The sequence below is a fragment of the Psittacula echo genome (genome assembly GCF_963264785.1).
Source record: "Psittacula echo genome assembly, chromosome: 20".
NCBI classification, from domain to species: Eukaryota; Metazoa; Chordata; class Aves; order Psittaciformes; family Psittacidae; genus Psittacula; species Psittacula echo.
This window is the reverse complement of record NC_137756.1, coordinates 6,397,654-6,421,161: the sequence shown is the minus strand read 5'-3', so window position 1 is coordinate 6,421,161 and position 23,508 is coordinate 6,397,654. Positions and strand designations below refer to the sequence as shown.

Genomic DNA, 23,508 nt, shown 5'->3' with positions numbered 1-23,508 from the left:
GCCACTGTGATACCCTGCGATGCCCACACATAACCTCCATCAGGACATTAGTATCATCAATCCCAGAGGAAGGGGTTTGCATAGGGTTTTGTCCCAGTTTGATGCTGGTAAAACCTGAGTCTGAATAAAACAGAGACACACAGGAAAAGAAACCAAAATAGTGGAGTCATTCCTAGAGATCCAGGTGTTTCGGAAGATGTAAACCAAAATGCAGTGCCCTGGTGCCAACAGCAGCAGGGACAGGGACCACTGGAACAGCAACTCCATCTTGGATGGCAGCTCCTTGGAAAGGGGGATGTGGAGCTAAGTGGTGGGGTTTCAAAAGCACGGCCAGGTTAGTGCTGCTGGAGCTGAAGGCAAAGAACAACCAAGCAGCACCAAATCACATTCCAAGAGATGAATGCAGACATTCTGCTTGGCCTACACGAGCCCAATTTGGAGGAGAACATCACTTCTAAGTAAAGAAATGCAGATTAGCGTAGGAAATGGAAAGCACAGTAAAAACCAAGCCCAAATCCATTGCTTTGCCTTGAAAATAAAGCTGCACAAAAGCAGGGGGAGGGTGCTACAGAGACCAAAGCATCTGGGTTGAGTTTCCCGTGTGCAGGAGCAGCATCCTTCCACCTCCTCATGCTGGGGAGGAGGAGACTTTCTCTTTGGTTTTCTCTTTCAGATGGAAACATTCCCTGCTAAAGGTCACATTACTGGAAGTGTTGCTATTTTTCAACCCACAGGCTCTTCCCTCCACTTCCCTATTGTTTTCCTTCCTGTGGCCTTTTCCCTGCTCCCCTCTCTCCCCCGCAGGACCAGAGCTGGGATTCCTTCCCTCCAGGGCATTCTGAGGTGAGCCATTCAACCATTCAAACCCACCTAACCGTGTTCCTCAGCCTTCCTTGGGAATGGCTGATGCGTGGTTGGAACTGAGGGGAGACCCTTCCAATTCCTGCCCACAAAGAATCCCTGTGGCAAGTGCTGCACAGAAGCATCCCTCCATCCTTTCAGTGGGAGCTGATGGCTCGACACCAGCCCTCTCATTTCACAGACTATCGCGCTTCAGAAACTTCTCACCTTAGATGTGATGCTTTAAATTAGATTTAAAGCAGCATTTCAGAGTGACAGAAGAACGTCTTGGATCCCTCCAGTACTACTCAAACTCAGGCAACCCCATAACAGCTCCGTATCTGTGTGATACCTGCCCCTGCAGCATGGTGTATGTATGGGGCAAAAGGTACCATCTGAAACCATCGTGTGCCCCAAGGGCTGTAGGAAACAGGATGTGTGCTGGAAAAGAGATGAGGGGTGATGGTTTTAAACTACAACAGGGGAGATTCAGGCTGGACACGAGGAAGAAACTGTTTACAATGAGAGTGGCAAAACACTGACACAGGCTGCCCAGAGTCTCCTCCCTAGATCCAGGAGAGCTCAACCCAGTTAATGGTAAAGCATCAAACGCAGTGAGTCATGAAGCAAGCAGCACAGTGGGCTCTGTGAATCACAAACCTTAAACGTGTTCCCTGTTTTCACATCCAGCTGAAGATTTCTGAGCACCCGGAAAGAACATCTCCCATCTTTCAGACGTGTGGACCAAAGGTCAGAGTTACTAATGCAGATGGTAGGAGTCACTCGAGCTGCTTACTCCTTCTCCACGTAAATCTATTTATCTTCAATACAGCTGACTGCGCTTGGTAATGCTATTTATAGACCCATAGGCTGGTTTGGGTTGGAAGTGGCATTGGAGCTCATCCAGTTCCAACCCCCTGCCACGGGCAGGGACCCCTTCCACTGGAGCAGCTTGCTCCAAGCCCCTGTGTCCAACCTGGCCTTGAACACTGCCAGGGATGGGGCAGCCACAGCTTCTCTGGGCACCCTGTGCCAGCGCCTCAGCACCCTTCACAGGGAACAGCTTCTGCCTTATCTCCAACCTGAACTTCCCCTGTTTCTGTCTGAACCCATCACCCCTTGTCCTATCGCTGCAGTCCCTGATGAAGAGGCCGTTCCAGCATCCTCGTACTCCCTAAGCAGAGCCTGAACTTGCAGTGTTGGATAATGGCCCCGAGAAAACTTCGTGGTCCTTCCATTTCCCATCCAAAGGGATTCATCCCCCCTGCAACACGCGATGCACAGGGCACCAGCTGTGGAGAGCACAACCACAATTCCCATTCACAGCCTCGGCAGAGGCTGCGTCATCCTCGGTTCTTACTATTTCAGTCTCCAAATACCCCCCTCTTTGAAATGCCACGAGCTCCCCACAGAAGCAGCGAGTGCTTTTGACCTCCCGAAAACAATCCAACCTTCTCTGCTTAATGAACACATCCTCGAGACAAAAAAAAGCCTGTGTTCTTATGAATATTTGATGGTAGACTAGAAAATTGCTTTTCTAGGTTCTGCCTTGAGAACATATTAATACAATCGGCTTCATGACGCTAGCAAGAGCACAAAGACTACATTCAGAGGTTGAATGCGAAATGCCAAAGCCATGAACTAGAAGACAAGATCGCGGTTATGAATAATCAGCTATCTTGTGTTCTCTCTGCCTTTTCCTTCCCTGTAGGACCAGAAGGAGAAAACAGGAGGGATGTTGCTTGTTAAGCATTGTTTTAACCTAAGCATGCAAGGATTCTTTCTGTCCATGCTCAAGTTACCATTAGTTTTATACCATGGTAGAAACACTCTGCTCAATGGTTCTCTCCCAGACCATCCGAATCTGCCCGTGTTGGATGTTAAAGCATCGTCCCCATCGATCACCAGCATGGAGCAGCCTCCTGGTTGAGGTTGTCCATTTGACAGCTCACAGCCTGCTCTTACATAGACTGAAGCTGTTAAACACGCTTGCTGTAAATGAACTGGTTATCTCCAACCTGAAAGCAAAGGTGTGCTTCCTACAAGCAACGCTGGACATGAAAATCACTGCCCATCAAGGCTGCATAGAAACACACTGTCACAGAAACCGTACGGTGAGTTTCTTCCATGCTCCCAAGTGGAAAATAACTTCTCCACAAGTACTAAGCATTTTGGAAGGGATGAGGAGAAGGGGACACTACTTCAATATGTGCACTGAAATAAACTTCACAGGAAAACCTGTCTATTCGTCCTTTCCTGGATACAGCATTTCCATGCAGGTCCTTAAAGGATGAAAGCATCAAAGAGCTGAGTCCTGGAAACACACTAGAATGGAAGTTAAAACCAAACATATTTGGGATATTTGAAGCACAGCTTTACATTCAAATCTTGCTTCAGCATAAACTTCCCTTAAGCTGAACTGGAGAAACATTGCTCAAACTTGCCTGCCTTTTCCTCAAACCAAATGCTGCTGCAGGAAAGCCTTGCCTTTTGTGTCTGCGTGTGTTCAGGCTGAAGCAGAACAGAAAACTGCCTCTCACATTTGAAATACATCACCTTCACATGGGAAGTGCAGGGGACACCTTCCCTGAGGCTGCCACCTGCCTGGCACAGAGTGGAGTTATATCTAATTCCAGGGAATTAGATCTAAGGCAGAAGCTCTTCCCTGTGAGGGTGCTGAGGCGCTGGCCCAGGGTGCCCAGAGAAGCTGTGGCTGCCCCATCCCTGGCAGTGTTCAAGGCCAGGTTGGACACAGGGGCTTGGAGCAAGCTGCTCCAGTGGAAGGGGTCCCTGCCCGTGCAACTGGATGAGCCTTAAGGTCCCTTCTAACCCTAACCAGTCTGGGATTCTATGGGGTTAAAGCCATAGGGAAGGAAGCAAGGAGCAACCGAGGGAGCACTTGCAGTGATTTACTCTGGAAGGAAGGCTCATGTTAGTTGGGTGTTGTTAGATCATTACAGATCCAGTCCCTGCCCAGCAGGAAGTGGTGCCTGCATCCCCTCCGGCAAGCCCATGCAGTGCCGGGCAGCCAGGGTGCTCCTTCCCACTCCTGAAAATGCCCAAACTCGCCGAAACAGTGAGCGAGGGTGAGATCAGGGCTATTAATAGAAACAAGCTACTGCAGTATCTGACTGCAGCGCCGGGAGAGAAGCAGCGTATTCTGTGCGTAAAGGAGAACAAAGCGGACGAAGACACAGCACCCTCAGAGCGCATGAGGTATGAATCTCCGACATGCTGCATGTCCCATAGACATGGAGGGGAGGGAAAACCCCACGTTACCATCTATACTCGGCTTATTCTCTAGGGAAGATGTCCCCAGGACCCCATGGAGGAGGTCTCCGAGGGGCAGCTTCCTTGACACCAGTCCTGCATGGCACATCTCAAGCATCACCCAGGGGCAGGATGAAGGCATGGCCCTGCCCCACTCCTCCATCAATCTGTAGTACACACGTGCAGAGGTGAGGAAGTGGGGTGCTGTGGGGCAGCCTGGAGCAACACTTCATTATCTCTGCTTTAATTCTTACCTCTACCCTCCCAAAGGCAGGGACCAGGATCTCAGCAGGGATTACCATGGGGCTAGAATTACATGGTGAGTTTAAGCATCACAGTGCAGCTAGTCTGAAGGATGGAGATGTCAGATCAGACATCAGAAGGTGGTCCTCACCTATGGGGACAGGCCAGTCGTGTGGTGACACAGCTCTGGAATGGGAAGCAAGCACCGGCGATGGAGCCATCCCTCTATAAAGCAGATAGGGCCGTGCACCAAAGCAGCCAGTGTGCTTGCAGAGCTTGTGACAAGAGAGGTGTGGGTGAACGCAAACGCAGCCTGGATCCCTTCTCAGCACACAAGAGAAAACAGCAGCTGAGGTTTCCAACCAGCACCACACATGCTGCAGTTCAGCAAAGGGCTGGAGTCATTCCCTGCTAGGAGAATATTTCCTGCGGTATGAATGGGAACCAAAATTAATCATCCCAGCACCCATTGAAAGGCATCGTGAGGCACCGCACCGTAGGCAACAGATGGAGCTTTAAATGTCACTCACTCATTCATGGCAATGAAACTTTTTGCTGATTACTACTGAGAGCTGAAGACATAATAAGGGTGCAGTGATGCTGGATTTCTATAACCAGCTTTCTTTGATCCTAATCCCTTCCCCGGAAAGATCTATCAGCATTTATTGGAGACCTAGATATACATTTTATCCATGGTGATAAGAAAGCCAAACCTTGAAGAGCAGACTGCTTCATCCTCATGTACTCTATCCTAGGTTTAAAACAATTAAAGCCATTTCCCCTTGCCCTGTCCCTACAGGCCCTTGTCCAAAGCCCCTCTCCAGGTTTCCTGCAGCCCCTTTAGGCACTGGAGCTGCTCTAAGGTCTCCCCTTAAGGAGCCTTCTCTTCCACGGCTAAATATCTGGATCTTAGAAACCATCTGATGGCTCCAGCACCCGGAAAACACTTTGGGGTTCCTGAGCAGCGGCTGCAGCAGAGCCTTCATCTCCTGAGCACCATCAGCATTATGTCCTGCCCAGAGGGAAGCCAAACGCTTCACAAAGAAAACAGGGCACTGCCAAGCACACAACATGTAATAAGTCCTAAATAAGACTGTGAAGAGTTCATATCAAAGTGCCTATGAGGAGGCCAGGAAGAACTCCTTGATTGCACAGATGTCTCCGAAAGATGAGCCTGTGCAGATAGAGAAGCTCCAAAGGGAGACACTTAAGTTCCACCACCTCCTTCTCATTCATTATCCTACCCCACCTTCAGTGACATCTTTAAAAGGAGTGTCTTGGAAGATGCCAATGCTCTTACTGGAATTTAAGATCATGGAATCAAAAGAGTCAGCTTGGACTACTCCTTACTTTAGACTCCATACAATTGTGGTAAGCCTTTCCTTGCGTTCTAGGGGACAGACAACCAAAACCCAGGAGAGTTTCCACAGGAAAAGGCATTTAAATAAGTAATAATATACAGCATTAGACAACTCAAAAGAATATCTATGCCTTCTTAAAAGGCATTCCTGGGAATATCATAATCCTTGTTCCAAGCATTATCCAGCAAGCAAACCTCTTTGATCCACCTGTCTCACTGTTGGTACAAGCAACTCCTCACCTTATCAGGTACCCAAGCAGAAAAGGCAGGTTGGAGGAACCTCTGCTATGCTTCTGAAGAGACAAACCCACCCAGATCTCTCGTATGCCTCTCTCTAATCTCATTATGAACTTCATCCAAGGGAAACTGGTACTTTAGAAAAGAGAATTAAACACGGAGCAGACGAAGAAGGAGCCTGAGAGTCTCATCTGAGGTTATAGATGGAAACTCTCCATGATGACAAAAAACCCTACCTTGTTGCATCACTGCTAACGAGAGTCCAGAGGAGGCCATGGAGATGCTGCGAGGGCTGGAGCAGCTCTGCTCTGGAGCCAGGCTGAGAGAGCTGGGCTGGGGCAGCCTGGACAAGAGAAGGCTCCTGAAGGGGAGACCCGAGAGCAGCTCCAGTGCCTAAAGGGGCTGCAGGAAACCTGGAGAGGGGCTTGGGACAAGGGCCTGTAGGGACAGGCCAAGGGGAATGGCTTGAACCTGCCAGAGGGGAGCAGCTTCACAAACCATTGCTGAGCAGCGTTTCAGAAGGTTCTAAGAGCACTGCTGCTCACTCAACGCAGCCAACACAACCAGTTGCAATTAAAAGGCCCCTGATATTAAGAATGACTTCTATAAATGGTAGATGGATCACTCTAAAACAGCCATCTCCCATGTTCCACATCATCAACCAAAGCCGGAGCACAAGATGTCTGGATCCCCCTTTTCCCAAAGACTGTCCTTCAATAGAGTAAGGAGCACTGCAACCAAAAACTAATGTGCAAAGCCAGGGAAAAAATAGAACACTTTATCCCCTCCCTGCATCCTTATTAGATTGTATAACCTACCCCAATTGAAGAGCTATGACCGTGACACTCCTGGACCCCTCCAGGGCTCTGTAGAGAAGATGGAAGAGGATGCCAGCCTGTGTTCTCTTACTCTGATGTGCACTGCCAGAGAAACAGCACACCCTTTTTCAAGCAAGGGTGGGTGAATGAGGAGGAACGCCCATACAACTCCCACTTCCCCTCTTATTTTCCTCATTGTACTTGCTTCACCTTCTCTGTAGCAGCCATCACTCTGGAAGACTTGGGAGTACGCACAGAAAAGTAGAAAGAGCAGCATCAGCTGGATACAGGAGTTAAGAATCAGCTTTAATTCTGACCCTGCTACTGGGAACTACCTAACTAAGCAGCATCCAAGCTGAAGACAACTCATTCACAGCTGTGTAAAATGTGGGTTACATCTCCACTATGTCTACTACAACCAAAGCAAGAGGTCAGCAAGTCTTCGCTCTCTGCTCCGATGAATAAGGCAATTCTGGTTTATGTTGCTCAAACCCACAAGTCAGTCTTTTACCCTCAAATTCCATTTAATTCATGCAAAAAATGGTGGGTTTACTAAAAGACACATGGCCGTGATATAACTAACTACAAACGACATGGCAGCTAAACCTGACCCTGTCAAAACGCTTCACAAAGTTAGTTTTCTGCTGTGGAACACAAGAAAAGCCAGGAGGGTTTGCTCACCAGGCTCATCAGGGGAAGATGTTTCCTTAAACCAAACCTGTAATAGCAAAGCATCTCCTTTGGAGATACAACGTCCTGCTCCTCAGAGATCTGGATTTCAGTGTGAGCACAGCACCCACCCTCACCACAGGGCCATGGGGCAGCAAATGAAACCTAAATCACAGCTAAAGAACTTCTAAAGTGGTAAAACCCATCATGAAGCGGGGCAGAGGCTCAGTGAATTCAATACGCTAGGAAATTTAAAGGGTACTATCTAGTGCCAGTTGGGCTGATTAAAGGACAGGATAGACATCAGTGAGTTTGGGAACCCATAGCTGAGCTTGACTGGAGTGTGCAGGGGACAGACTCTGCCATCAGGAGCTCCCACTGTGCTCGTGGTCCCCACAGTGTATATTCAGGCAACTTCTCTGCTGGGGCTTGACTGTAGCCTGATTCTTCCCCCAAAAGGATGCTATGAGAAGCCCAAAGGTGAGATATATATATATATATATATATATAGATATATATATATATATAAAAGGATGTTGACCCTATCTGTATCCTTCCCTAAACTAAACTAACCATGACTGACTTCTCAGACAACTTGAAAACGATAAAGGACTCTGGAAAGAACCTGAAGAGGGTTCAGTGATCCAAATACCAAGTCTTAAGAGGACACTTGGTTATGAAGTGGAAGAGTGGACAAAAGGCATTCAGAAAACTAGAAGAAAGAGATAAAAAGGACATCCAGGCATGCAATTTGAGGAGCAACTACAGGAGGACGAGGCTGACCATGAAGCAGAACTTGCACCAGCATCTCCCTTCAGAGGTTTGGAGAAGAACTAGCATGAAGCTCCCCCTCCATCCACCACCATTTGAAGAATGGTGGCAGAAGAGCAGAGGCTGGATGTGAGCGCAGAAGGCACCAGCCTGAAGCAGGAAGCACATCTTTATTGGAACAGACTGTGAAAGTTAATGGAAGGTCACCTCTCTCCAGGTTAAGGAATGCACAAAGTACCACAGGGATTACGTGGATCCTCAAGGTCTGTTTCCAGATCCTATCTCTCTTTTTACAGCACCATGCAATAACTGAAACGTAAGGAAAATGGGGCATTCCATTCTTGCGTTCACTTCAACATTCCTACACAACAAATTGTCTCAAAGAAGGTATCCAAAGCTGAACAGATCAGTACTCCCAAACACCCAAAACCTTTCCATGGAACCAATACACACTAAATGCCTTCTCCATCACGCAAATCCCATTTTACACTAAGTATTTTATCTGTAGCCCACTAATGAAGGACTGTGTGTTCTACACCTCCATCCCTCCCTATTGCCTTTGTAGTGCCATCGGTTTTGCTTCTGAAGCACAGCAAATTGTTGGGAACAACATCAGGGAGCTCTTCCCATTTGGAGTAAATACTTCACAGACTGATTTGTCTCGAATGTCGAGTTCTCTTAATGTGCTAAGGCATTTAAAGCAGTTCTGAATTATAAGCTTGGTTTCATGGTCTGGGTTTTTTCTTACGGAGTACAGAATCTATCCAACAAAATATAAACCCAAAAGATTACAGGAACCAAGTCAGCCTTGCAAGGAAAGCCAGACCATTTGACACATTCATAGAACACAATGGCATGTGTGAAAATGCGCTGCTCAGCTCTCTTTAGAGCATCATCCTCTGAAAAAGCAATTCGTGTTCATAAAACCTAAAACAAGAAAAGAGACAGAAAGGGAATTTTACTTCTAGATAGCTCTGAGAAAATCCTACAGATCCAGTAAGGAGTTTTGAAGCTGTGTGTTCAAGAACTGGGACAACTGCAGACAGAGACTCCAGTGGCTGGGAGACAGCAGGGAATAAACCACCATAAAGGACGGCAGCTGGATGAGCCCACCTAAGCTATAACGCCACTGGGTTACAACATGTAAGCATCAGCTAAGAGGTAGTATGAGGTGCCTGTGGGCCCCAAGCTTGCAATAAGAGGCCTTCCTTTCACTTGGGAGAAGCAAGTTTAATTGAGGCCAAGCTAATTGCCAAGGTGACCTTATAGCAGCCTTAGACAAAGAAGCCTTCCAGTGCCTAAATGGGCTACAAGAAACTTGGAGAGGGGCTTTGGACAAGGGCCTGCAGGGACAGGACAAGGAGAATGGCTTTAACCTGCCAGAACAGGGGAGATTGAGATGAGCTCCATTTGCGCTGTACATTTCTGGTGAGCAAACCTGTTCTATTTTGCAGGTCACCTGGTTTTACCATCTGCCTTGATTTATGCTTAAGGACAGTGTTGCTCCTGAAATCCCTGCTATCATACACAATGGTGAAAGATGTAAACCAGCAGCAGCTTGATTTTGTATCATCCCACTGCAGATCCTCATGGTGAATGGAACAAGGTATCATCACAAGCTTGAACAAGAAACGTACAAAGGCATTTAGGGGTATCCGTCCTTCATTCCCTTCAGCCCCCCAAAACTTCCATAGAGACACCTTTTCAAGCTTAGAATCATGGTGTGCTTGGAAATACTGGTCCTGGGCTGTAAGTTAAAGCAGACACCGATGTGGCTCACCCTGAACTCAACGCTTCTGCCTATTGATGCGGGCACTGATATGCACCAAGCGAGGGCACAGAGGCAGATTTGGACAAAGCCTATGTAATACTTTGGCAATGCTCTACAATGACTTTAAAACCAAACGAATAAACCCCAAAAAGCAGTTATTCAACCAAACCAGACCGAAACCCTTTTTGAAGATTCCCACTATACGCATCTGTTCCCTGTATTTGCTTCCAGTTATAGTAAGCTGCTTCCTCCAAATCTTTAAAACGAGAACCAAAGGTACCTCTCCATCACTATAAGTAAGTCTCCTATAGGCAGTTCCATGTTCATTGCTTCAAGTCACTTTGTCATGAGAACACATGTACTGGAGCAGAATCACTGGGCAGCCACATGCCACTGCATGATGAAAAACTAAACCTGTGGTGAGATGCTTCACTACAAGATTTCTCCTCTCATTGTGAGCCCATCTCAGACGCTTTAAGAAGCTTTTTCCAGCCATACTGGCACGTGTAAGACTAAATGTCTGCAGTGTGTGAAAAGGAATGTCTTAAAATGAGCATTTGCATTAAGATCTGGTTTGCAATAGCTTAAAGAAAAGTTCAGTTTCATATAAAACACTTTTCTCCTCCAGACCCAGGAGGTCTAAAGCTGTTCATAGCTAGAGGAGAAAGGGAAGGCACTGAAACCCAGGAGTGCTGGACTTGTCCACAGCCTTAACAGAGCACCTGGCTTCTTGGAAGTGCTTTAACAATGACCCAGCATATCCCATTTGTGAGAGGCAACCACAACTCTTCCAGATGCTCATTACCTGGGAAAGACAGATCACAGAATGGCTTTCATTGCTGTTGTCAGCAACCTGAGGGCACTGATGGCAAACCGAACTGAGTACAACACGCAGAGACAACAGAACACTTGCACAGCAGATATTCAGTACCCAGCCAGCTGCAAAGAACTTAAATGCTTCAATCACAGAATCCCAGACTGGTTTGGGCTGAAGGGACCTTAAAGCTCATCCAATCCCTGCCACGGGCAGGGACCCCTTCCACTGGAGCAGCTTGCTCCAAGCCCCTGTGCCCAACCTGGCCTTGAACACTGCCAGGGATGGGGCAGCCACAGCTTCTCTGGGCACCCTGTGCCAGCGCCTCAGCACCCTCACAGGGAAGAGCTTCTGCCTAAGGGCTGCTCCATCCAGTGTTCCCCAGCCTGCAGCAGTGCTGCTGATTGCCCCGACCCAGGGGCAGGCCCTTGCGCTTGGCCCTCAGATAACATGACACCCCTAACATTACAGCTCTCCTTTGCTCAACAGGATTGACAGGGGCAGGCAGCAAGGCAGGAACCCACTATAACCGTATTATAGATGGTGTTGCATCCATTAACTAAGTGACACCTTTAAGAAGGGTTTAACCTCCATCATCATCATCTAAGTTGCACTTAGACACGTTCTCAATACTCTCTGACAGTTATATGCACCACGAGATGCACAGCTTAGTCTTTCGGATGTAAAGTAGTGCTTAGATATAAAATAGCAGCTAATAGTATAATTCAAAGGTGCAAAATAATACTATGCATTATAAAACATCTACTTAGAAGTTGAAACCTTTGTCATATGCAAGATCTTATTTTATGGGATAAAAGTAAAGAGCATTTGAAACTGCACACCAACTAACATCTAACGTGCTCCAAGACTGTCTGAAAACCTCGATTAAAGCTGCTTTAAAAGGACCAGAATTAATCCTATGGTGATCTTCATCTCTCCTATCATTCTTCCTCATGTGTCACCTCCTGCACCTCACTCAAAAGTGCTATTTCTCTCGTGCAACAGAACTAAGGTGTAGCTCCTGCCCCCTAATGCTGCACCAGCACTTTGATCAGCGCATGTAATACATAGCCAAATCTCTACAATGAAGCTCAAATTCCTAAGAGAAAACCAGAAAACAGCACAGAAGAGCTATTGCGTGGCAGAAGGGAGCATTTACAGGCTTTAGGAGTTTGGTGGGGTTCAATGATGTACAGAGGGGAGTTGCCAAGTGACTGCATTGTCTGCTTCTCTCTTGGTGTGGCAGTGCAGGAAGCCTTTGCCAAGCCAGCAAAGAGCAGCACAACTTCAAAGCTCCCCCTTCTATGCAAAAGAGCACAGTTTGAGGTGAAATTAGATTCTCGTAAAGAGAAAGCAGAGTTTATCCAACAAATGTGTCCTTGAACAGGAGTAAACCATGGTTTTGACACTGAAAACGTACAACTGGCATCTAGAAGTGACTGCCTGGGGAAGGGGGGACGGTGTCTTTGATGAAGTTCCCCTAAAATCCCCCCTCCTCCTTCAGATTAGGAGCAGCTTTGCCTGCCTGTACCTACCTGAAATGGCTTTCAAGGCCGCTGTCAGCAACCTGAGGGCACTGAAGGAGAACGCAATCAACTACAACACATAGAGAGGCCACGGAACGCTGGCACAGCAGATACTCAGTACCCAGCCAGCTGCAAAGAACTTAAAATGCTTCAATCCCAGCATCCCAGCCTGGTTTGGGTTGGAAGGGACCTTAAAGCTCATCCAGTTCCAACCCGCCAAGTGGGAACCCTGCTCTTGGATGACTCCTGGTACATGGAGCTTGAAGGGTTTGAATGGAAAGCAAGCAACACAGCTGAGACAGCTCTTCCCCGGGACACAAAAGGAATGGAGACGGTGGCACTGTCAGCTCTGTGCCTAATCTCACAGCAAAGGGAAACTGGGCTCCCATTCAGGCTCCCTTTGCTGCTCCCTCACGTCCATGGGAGCACCAGGTCTGCAGAAGGCTGCAGAGGCAGGAGGTGGCAGATCTCAAGGAAGCCCATGTTCTCCTCCCTGCCAATCCATCCAGGCAAACATTTCACAGCTTCACTGCTGAGCTGTCATCTGTGGGAGCAGCACTTGGTGGGAAGCAGGTCAGGCAGGCACCCTCGTACCACTCCGTGCCCCTTGCCAACAGCCCTAAAGGCTGCTGCTGCTATAAAAAGAAGGGCATAGTTGGTAAAAGAAACCGATATAGAACAAGGAGTGAAACAAAGGCAGGAACAGGAGTCCATCAGGCACCCAACCTTGCAAATGTTATGCACCATAGAAGGTGCTGAGCACAATGCCATGATTACAGTCCTAATCGCCAAGTCAATATTCACCAAGATGCTCTGGGAAGGCAGAACAGCACCTGCACAACTGCAATACATGGTTTTCCTAAGATCTAGCCTAAATCCTATTGCTCAAAAGAGGCATAAGCAGCAGGTCAAAGGGGGTGATGCTGCCCCTCTGCTCTGCTCTTGTGAGACCCCCCTTACAGCGCTGTGTGCGGATCTGGTGTCCTCAGCATAAGGACACGGAGCTGTTGGAGCAAGTCCAGAGGAAGCCACGAGGATGAACAGGGGCTGGAGCAGCTCCCGTATGGAGACAGGCTGAGAACATTGGGGCTGTTCAGCCTGGAGAAGAGAAGGCTCCAGGGAGACCTCAGAGCAGCTTCCAGTGTCTGAAGGAGTCCACAAGGATGCTGGGGAGGGACTCTTCGTCAGGGACTGCAGCGATAGGACAAGGGGTGATGGGTTCAGACTGAAACAGGGGAAGTTCAGGTTGGATCTAAGGCTGAAGCTCTTCCCTGTGAGGGTGCTGAGGCGCTGGCACAGGGTGCCCAGAGAAGCTGTGGCTGCCCCATCCCTGGCAGTGTTCAAGGCCAGGTTGGGCACAGGGGCTTGGAGCAAGCTGCTCCAGTGGAAGGGGTCCCTGCCTGTGGCAGGGGTTGGATGAGCTTTAAGGTCCCTTCAGCCCAAACCAGGCTGGGATTCTGTGATTGAAGCATTTAAGTTCTAAATAAGGTTACAGCATAATAACAGAATAATAACAGCACCCAGTGAGACAAAGGTGTGTATGATGGCAATACAGTGTCTCCTCCTAAAAGGAGATCTCTGCTCGGAACAAGACTCAAGCTTGTCTTCATGGAATGGCTTATGTTGGAAAGGACCTTAAAGCTCATCCAGCTCCAACTCCTGTTGGAAATTCCCTGTTTCAGTCTGAACCCATCACCCCTTGTCCTATCCCTACAGTCCCTGATGAAGAGTCCCTCTCCAGCATCCTTGTAGCTCCCTTCAGACACTGGAAGCTGCTCTGAGGTCTCCATGCCTCCTAAGACTAGAGGAACAAGACCCTGCTTCCACGCTCCCCCATCCTGCAAGCCCTGCAATATCGGCACGACATCTGAAAGGGTCCTGACGTGCCCTTTCACTGTGTCAGACACAGATCATCTGCTTTCTCTCAGCCACATTCATTTACCTTCACAACCCAATATCCCTACCCTTACTAGCTCCCTTGCTCTGTTCAACTGACTCCTCCTGCCGTTACTACCTCAGGACCCTGGTGAGACACTCGCCATGGACCCACAACCCACCTCCAACAGTCACACAGCAGTGCTATTACTGAACACGGTGCTTGTCTACTTACCCTAATAGAGTCAAGCACAGAGCCTTGGGTGACATGGTCTAGTGTGAGGCACCCCTGCCCATGGCAGGGGGTTGGAACTGGATGATCTTAAGGTCCTTTCCAACCCAAACCAGTCTACCAGTCTATGCAAGCAGCCAATTCACATCACCCCTCCAGTCTAAGACTGCAATGAAAGCTTTTGGCAGCGTTTCCAACAGGCTCCTCGGGAACGACACCGCTGAGGTGCAATCGCTTCCCAAGTGCAAAATGAACTCGAAAATCCCCACCTCAAAGCTCTGAGGCTGTCCAGCCCTCCCCCAGAACGTGTGAACAACCCAAAGCTGCTAATTTCATTCATGACAGATTGCTCCTGCCCTCAACGGGAGTTATTTCAGCCTACCCAGCAAAACGGAATGGAAAGCACTCAATCAGAACACGGGTAATGCTGCCTTCGCAGGTACATTATCAAGCAGATAGGCTTGCTTTGACTAGTTTCGCATGATAGATTCCTTTCCTAATACATTATACAGGCATCAAGTGTTAAAGGAAGTATAGCAGAAAATAACCTGGGCTGAGCTTTTCCTAATAAAACCATTTCCCCAAATATTGAAAGCACAAAGAGAAGCTCTTATTATATTCAACAGAGAAATACCTGAAAGCTTAAGGCAGGTTTGGAATAGTAAAAAATAGAGGATAAAGGTTCTCCCTCCATCAATACCTTATTGTAACAGCTTAAGCTACTTTGAGAAGAGATTGAGTAATAGTCTGTATTCATTTGTTGAAGGGAAACCAGATCTGTGCCCTTAGTGACAATAAAAGCCTTCCAGGTGTCACTTTACCACCGCACATGACACCCTGAGAACTCAGGATCTTCAAGACCTTCATTAATATCATTAAAGCCTATGAGCAGGACTACAAATGTGTCAAGTGAAGCAAGTTTTGACCCAAATTCCACCCATGGCTTGGTCTTCAGCACAAGCTGGAAACCTGCTTGGGACCAGCTCCTCTGGCCAGGGGAGAAGGTCACTCACTGGATTTCATTAGCAACTTGGAAATCAATTCCCCATATAAAATTCATTAGCAAGAAGTGTAACAGCTTGAAAAATACCTGGCAAAAGCAGCATTAAGATGTGCCATACATTTATTCTCTATATGACAATTCCTGTTCCAAGCCAACGATTCCAACACCTTTTATTAAATCATAAAAACTTCAGACCCACTTATAATGAAATCTCTAATCAAATATGAATGAATCATCGCGGATGAAACAATTTCATGAACAAAAACCAGATGGAAAAGTAGTAAGGAACAGAGTGGTTTAAATCACAAGATTTAAAGTGAAGCCAAAGAAGCAGATATTTAATCAGAAGCAGTCATTTCAAGTTAAAAGGAGACACCCGCTGAAGGTAGACCTCAAATCAAGGCATTAAAGGGGAAAGTGCCAAGCCAGTACCAACCATAAACTTAAATGAGATGGCTTTAGTGTGGATGAACTTACTCCTGCATCCAAGGCACAAAAAATGCTGATTTCACATCTGCTTGGTGGTGACAGGAATTAGGTGAGGATGGAGGAGGAGAACCCGGTGCGGTCCTCTTTGAGAGTTCGCGATGTAGGAAAGCATGAGCATGCAGAAGGAAACCATGCTGGTACAGCTCAAGTAAAACCACACAGTCCAGCTCTTCAAAGACCCTCCTTGTTGAAGGCAACATCCCATCTTTCAAGGCCTACATACTTCAGAAGCCAAACCAAAGTTCAACCATTACACATCATCAACTGAGCGCGTCAGTGTTGCTAGGGCTTTTTGGCTTAAAGTACCTTGGTTACAGTTTTTATCCATATACTTGGTGACTTGTGCCTCAGCCTAAGTCATTTCTAGGTTTGGAGCAGGGGTTTTTTGGGAGTAGGGTAGGGAAGCAGTGGGGAAAAGGTGATGAAAAGGGAGAGGAAAAGCCTACTTAACCAACCGACGGCAATGTTCCAGGGCAGCATCTGGAGAGTGCTGCAGTATTTTAGGCATCACTGCACAAGCCATTCACCTGATACTCCCTCCACTGCTCAAAGACAAAGCAGAGCCAAATATAGCCCTGAAAATCAATATGCACTGGGGAAGAGCCTCTCGGATGCTGATAAATGCATCTTGTGTCGGAAGAGGAATTCCTAAAATCCTAGGAACACAGATGGCTACAGAACACGGGCCTGTGGCATCTATTTCCCCTTTAGCAAGAAACTACCCCGAGGAAATCTGGGCATAAAGCTCTCTGGGGAGCTCCATGATAAAGGGAACACCCATAATGGGAATGTGGACCAAAAGCAAACACGCTGCTAATGGAACAGACCTCACTGTATCCAAGGCTCTTCCCTCCATCAGCTGCTGATATAGAAAAGCAAAGCACAGAACAACCTGTCCTTTGGTAGGGAATCAGCAGGATATCTGCTAAGCAAATCCAGTGCAATATATCATTATCAGTGTGAATTAATAAACCAAACAAGGTGAGGGAAGAATAAAGCACGGCAAGTTGGGCCTTGCAGTGAAGCAAACTTCCTTCCCAGTTGCCTTTCATGTAAGGAAACAGCTCTATATTCCAGCGCTTAAGATGTAAGTGCTGCTTTCAGCTCTTAAGAGAAACAAGTTGTTAATAATTCATCCCACCTCCTCTGTTTAATAACCATTTTCTTGTGGGTTAGGAAGGAGGTGACAGCTAAACATTTTTGCTGAGGCAAAACACACCAAGGCACAGTCTATGAGCTGCAGGCTCCTGCTCTTCCCACCCCACAGGATTAGGACATCCACATTCTGGGCAGCCAACCCCATCCAGCAAGAGAAGTGGTTCAGTTCCTTGCAGGACACAGATGCTGAAGTTCAGGCAAGAGATGGTTGGAGCAGCTCTGCTCTGGAGCCAGGCTGAGAGAGCTGGGCTGGGGCAGCCTGGAGAAGAGAAGGCTCCTGAAGGGGAGACCTGAGAGCAGCTCCAGTGCCTAAAGGGGCTGCAGGAAACCTGAAGAGGGGCTTGGGACAAGGGCCTGTAGGGACAGGACAAGGGGAATGGCTTTAACCTGCCAGAACAGGGGAGACTGAGCTGAGCTCTTAGGCAGAAGCTCCTTTCCAACCCAAACCAGTCTGGGATTCTATGGTATCCCATCAGGGTGGCACCTCTTGCTTACATTCCCATACATGCACACAACCCTGCAAGGCACACGTGCTGATGGGAGAGTTAGCTTATCCTATGAACATGACTTTGGGTTCAATATTAGTCCAACAAAGAGCTTCGGAAGCTTGAGCTTCCCCACTACTCCGCATGGAGCTGCCCAGAACATTTAGATGTGGCAATTCCCTTCCCTGTCCTGCATAAATAACCTCAAATTTGCTGACCACATTCTGCAAAGGGCTTTTTAGTAAAGCACAACCATACAGCAAATGTGAAGACTGAAGTGGTGTGCAAAGCTCTCCTTGCTGAGCAATAGGCTGCAAAGGTGAGCTTTAGTAGCACCTATAGCTGGGCAAACACTTTATATCGCCATTGCATGGGTTACATTTTGAACATCCAGCTCTGAGCTGGACATAATACCCACTGCAATAAAGGTGAACTGGATTTTAACCATCAATGCTTACTATTGATAATTTAGGGGTTTGGGTAGGTATGTGTGTCGTCCCCCCCTGCCAGAACCCCTGGGAGAACAGATCAGGATATCTTTGCTATTCAAAGATAAGCCTTTCTATGCGTGAACTACACTTCTGGAGCATGATAAAACTATACTGTCCCTGCACTAACACATCCCAGTGTGAACAAGGAGGCGCAGGCCCATGGGGAGCCCCAGTCCTGGCCCATGGGCCAGCAATGTGAACCTGCTTCAAAGCCCCACTGCAGCACGCTGCTTTGGTACCTTTCTGAAGGAGCTTTTGAAGCAGAGGCACTATAGAAAGCAGACAAGGATGTGAAAACACAGTGCAGGCAGAGGGCATCCCCTTCCTTTGAAAGGGTAAATGAACAAAGGCATGGGATTCTGCTCTGTTAGACCAACCGGGCTGCCACTCCTCCCTCTTGGGGACAGGGATTAATCTCTGATTTCAAAAGCCTGTAAAATCATGTAACAATATTAGTCCAGAGGCTCCTGCAAACCATTTATTCATACATACATCAACATCTTCTTCCTTCAAATGAATGTGGCAGTGAGACTGGATAATTAAGCCCAGGAAGAAGAAGAAAAGGCAGAGAACTGCAGTCTCATACATAATCCTCTGCTTGTCCCTGCCACGCCGCCCTTGCTATTGCCAGTCGTACATCCAGAAGAGACATTTTGGGCAGCTTAACGTAGAAGATGCAGCCTGATTGCTGACTGACAGCGCTGATCATGAGCAGCTTGTGCCCAGGCAGCCAAGAAGCCATCAGCATCCTGGCCTGTATCAGCACCAGTGCGGCAGCAGGACCAGGGCAGGTACTGGGTCCCTGTGCTGGGCACTGGTGAGGCTGCACCTCAAATCCTGTGTTCAGCTCTGGGCCCCTCACTGCAAGAGAGACATTGAGGGACTGGAGCAGGGTCACAGAAGGGCAGCGGAGCTGGTGCAGGGCCTGGAGCACAGCGTGATGGGGAAGGGCTGAGGGACCTGGGGGGTTCAGTCTGGAGAAGAGAAGGCTCAGGGGGGACCTGATGGCTCCCTACAAGTGCCTGAGAGGAGGATGGAGCCAGGAGGGGCTGGGCTCTGCTCCCAAGGAACAAGGGATGGGACAAGAGGAACCGGCCTCAAGCTGCACCAGGGCAGGTTTAGATGGAGCTGAGGAACAATTCCTGCCCCAGAGGGTGCTCAGGCATTGGAACAGGCTGCCCAGGGCAGGGCTGCAGGCACCGTCCCTGCAGTGCCATGGGTTAGTGGTGGCCTTGGCAGGGCTGGGGAACGGTTGGACTGGATGAGCTTAAAGGGCTTTTCCAGCCTGGTTGATTCTGTGATCACCAGCACCATTAGGACACATCAAGCCCCTGTTGCTCTTGTAGAAACTGCTCAGCAGCAGCCACCCCTGTGCTTTAACTCACTGGGTCCTCATGCTTTGCAGGATACTACTATCACCCTCAAAAACTTGTCCTAAACCCACCACTGATCACTGGTCTAACACACGCATATCTGAAGCACGTGAAACACAGCTTACACAAAGGGAAACTCATTCTACAAGGTACGCCAAACAAAGACCTATGTGCTGAGTCGCAAGGATGCTATCAACAGCACATACCTGATGTTTTTAGGAGGATTAGCTACAAAATACCTGGTGCTTTACATAATCGAGGTCTTTTAGACTGGCCCCCCAGCTTTACCCTATTGGAAACTTGAAACATCTCTCAGCTAAAACTCATAGGAAGAAAAAGTGAGAGTCCAAGAGAGCTCTGCCCACCCCCCCTTACGTAGGAATCAGTCCCCTTATGCAGACAGCAGGGAAGTTCAGTGCTAAAAAGAAGAAAACCATTCCAAAGTACCCAAACTTGTGGGACAATTCCCGTCCCTGCCACCTATCCAAACCAGGCACTGCCACCTCCATGTTCCCTTAGCTGAGAAGCTTTCTCTCCTGCTAATCACGGCTTCTTAATCATCGAGCGATTCCTCCATGTACCATGAAGTAAGATAAAATGTGTAATGCTGGCTCTGAAGATCTCCAGATTCAGCAAGGAAAGGTTAAGGCCAAGCAAGGTTGCACAATAACCTCAACAATTTATTCCCTTCCCTCCCACGAGCCAAAGATGCAGTAATGTTCTGAAGCCAGAATGAGAGAAAGCAGCACTATGCAACAGATGATGATATTCCTGGGCAAGATGTGGGCTGGTGCCTTGGTTTACTTCTACAAGCAACTAAGAGATTCAGAAGCACCAATTAGGATGCATTTTCAGAAAGAGCAAATGCTCCCCTTCCTTGGATTAATCCTTAATTTATGGCAAAAGAAGACAGAAATGTTTAGAACTTGGGTATCGGGCATCCCTTTCTCACCTTTTTACAGCAGAGAATTACAACGAACAAGGGTTAAACCTCTTCCACACATGGGTCATGGTGAAGAGAAACTGTTTTGGGTTCCTACAAACACACCACAATGATTTTATCATAGAAAGGGTAGGGTTGGAAGGGACCTTAAAGCTCATCCAGCTCCAACCCCTGCCACGGGGAGGGACCCCTTCCACTAGAGCAGCTTGCTCCAAGCCCCTGTGTCCAACCTGGCCTTAGATCTGAGGGTAACTGTCCATTGTCCACACTAGTGCTACAAATCAGCCACTTTACCATGGCCAGGACGGGATAAGGATTTAAACAGAATATCCCAGGCCATGATGAAGCAATTTTCTTTTCCTTAAGCTGTTTTTCAACACCATTATTTCAGCCATGCCTGAGACCTGGACCAACACCCCACAAACCCACACATAACTTGTTTTTCCAGAGCAATACTTGGTCATATTTCCCCTTTCGTCTCTCCCAAGGATCTGCAGCAAACTCATAAAGGTAATATGATAAAACCCAGACATGACAATGGTTTTCCCAAGTGGGTAACTCCCACAACCTGACAGCAGCTTGTAACAGACATTCAAAAGACCCATCAGAGTATGTAAGTATAGGCTGGCACGACACTTGAAAGCCAGCTGAGGAGCCACTTCCAAGCTAAATGACATTTGCTTGCATTTACAAACATGCTGCAACACCTTTTGGCCAAACAGCTTTTAAATCCCGCTCCACTAATCCAAATAGGAGATGGACACAGAATCATAGAATAGTTAGGGTTGGAAAGGACCTTAAGATCATCGAGTTCCAACCCCCTGCCATGGGCAGACATTTCCAGCCTGTGTATGCACTGCAGGGTCCAAAGATTGCCCCCAAATACAGCAGAAACTGAGTAAATGGAAGGTCTTGAGTGACAAAAGGAACTGCACAACTCCCATCCAGAGCCAAAGCTGCTCCTTGGATCAGGTCACATTTGCATTCCCAGTCAGTCCTACCTTTCGCCCATTACAGGCACAACCAGCCTGAGCTTTCCGGTGTGACACAGGAATTCCCATGGCTCAAGGACTGGCAGAAGACATGGACACAGATGTTGCTGCCTCTCTCACAGGCTGTTTGCTATCATAGAATCACAGAGTGGTTTGGGTTGAAGGGACCTTAATGCTCACCCAGTTCCAACCCCTGCCCATCACCCCTTGTTCTACCGCTACAGTCCCTGATGAAGAGTCCCTCTCTTCATCATCACTGATGAACTTTACCATCAGGTTACCCGAGTTGTTAACCAGCACCAGCCTTTGCCCTAAAACACCTCAGAAGGAAACACTAAACATGAGAAGCAAAAAGCAAATGGGTTCCAAAAAGCCCAACCACCACCACAACAGGAAAAGATGAAACCCCATCCCATGCACAATTCACAATAGTGGCCGTTGATCTCTTGACAGGAAAGAGGACGGTGCCTCCTCTTCTACAGAGCTACAAAAGCCATCTAAGCACGTGGATATGACAGAGGGAATACAACACTTAAAGCTGAGCTGTGTTACCTCAGTAGGCTTAAAATGAGAACCTCTCTTAGGGTTAGGAAAACAGAACCTCCCCTACCTGACAGACACGTTTTGGAGCACACGGAGGGGGGAAGAGAGGTTTCTCAGCATCCAAAGCCAAACACTCAAGACCTGGTTAAATGAGGATCTCTTCCTTTCCCCCCCCACCAACACAATTGGTGTACCTCCTTCAAAGTTTCCTTCCCCAGATACACATTGAAGTCCACAAGAATCTAGGTTAGGTCAGAGCCCATCTTCTTTCCCCCTCCCTATAATCTACTGAAGTTGTTTTGAATAAGCTTCGTTTACATCTTTCCAACTTGCATTACCAGAAGCACTTAGATCTCCTGGGAGATCTCTTCCTTAATATCTAAGGACCTGGGGGCATTTTGGAAGGCAACACAGAAGAGAAAGTTGGGGTTTTGGAAGCTTCTACCTGGAAAGTAGACAACGCTTGATATATCCTATCATTCCTAGCATAAAGCTCTTTGTTTGAACCTGGAAACAAAGCCCTTTAGGAAGAGAGAACAGGGAAACACAAAAGACAGCAGCAGATTGCTTTCTGCTGCATTTTATGTCCTGTGACCAAAAGGCTGGATTCTATCACTCCAAGTGCTGCAGTTCTGAGCTGGAAGATCTCTCTCAGCTCCGTAAGGATGAACAGTGGCTGCTGTGCTTGCTTCATACCAGGACAAGACCCACGAGATACCGTAGCTGGATCATTAGAAGAGGGAAGCAAAGCAAATAGCCCAGAGCCCAGCACGATACACTTTGATCAGCCTGTGTTTGCCTCCTCATTTCAACAAGAGTTCCCCTTAATGGGAGCAGCAACCCAAACCCTCCTTTGCTTCACAGTGCTCCTTTTAGGCTGCAAAAGGACTCGGAAGGTACTGCTTTCTTCTGCTGTCTTCTCCTTTCCATGTAAACCCAAGCAGCTCCAACCAGGTTGAGCCCTCCTTAGCCCCCTGCCAAGCTGTTTAAGACTCCCCAAGGCTGCTCCATCCTCCCTCCACTCCCAAGTCCCACTCACCCAGCCTGGGAAAGTAAATGAGTGCAAGTCCTAACACACTTGGTTGCAGCATTTGGCATTTGCATTGTGCTTTCCCCACTTGTAAGATAGAGCTGAGGAACATTTTCCTGCATTCCCAGAATAGGAACAACATTTAATAAGAGTTTCTTCTTACCAGAGCTAGGCATGTGGTTCACTCTAGGTGGATTCAACAGCTCGACTGGCTGGTCTCTGCCAGAAAGCCCATCTGGAAAGAGAGAGAAAATAAAGTGAAATCACATCAAGGCTATTTTTAGCTATTCCAAGGATTAGAAACCATAAAAATCACTAACCAATTATCAGTGTAAAACAGAGACACAAGGAGCACAGATCAATAGAAACAAGAGCATGAACAGGACAGCTTACAGCGTAACAACTGCATACAGTAAAGCACGAAATCAAAGCTACCGTAACCTAAATTACACTCAGGTTTTCCTGGCCTTTAAATCCATGACTGTTCCTGCTCCTCATCCAAGGCTTACGAACCTTACCATACAATAACTACACTGCAACTCATCCCTCGCTTGAAGAGCTGAGTGAGTTAAGGC

At 47.7% G+C, this 23,508-nt stretch overlaps 1 protein-coding gene across 1 annotated transcript in view; it reads right to left on the bottom strand.

Annotated features, from left to right (window-relative positions):
* The window catches only part of HDAC4 (histone deacetylase 4), a 208,914-nt gene that overhangs the window by 103,990 nt on the left and 81,416 nt on the right, over positions 1–23,508 (bottom strand). The window contains exon 3 of the mRNA XM_080632056.1: positions 23,097–23,168. Within this exon, the coding sequence (XP_080488182.1) occupies positions 23,097–23,168 (72 nt within the window). The remainder of the gene's footprint in view (positions 1–23,096; positions 23,169–23,508) is intronic.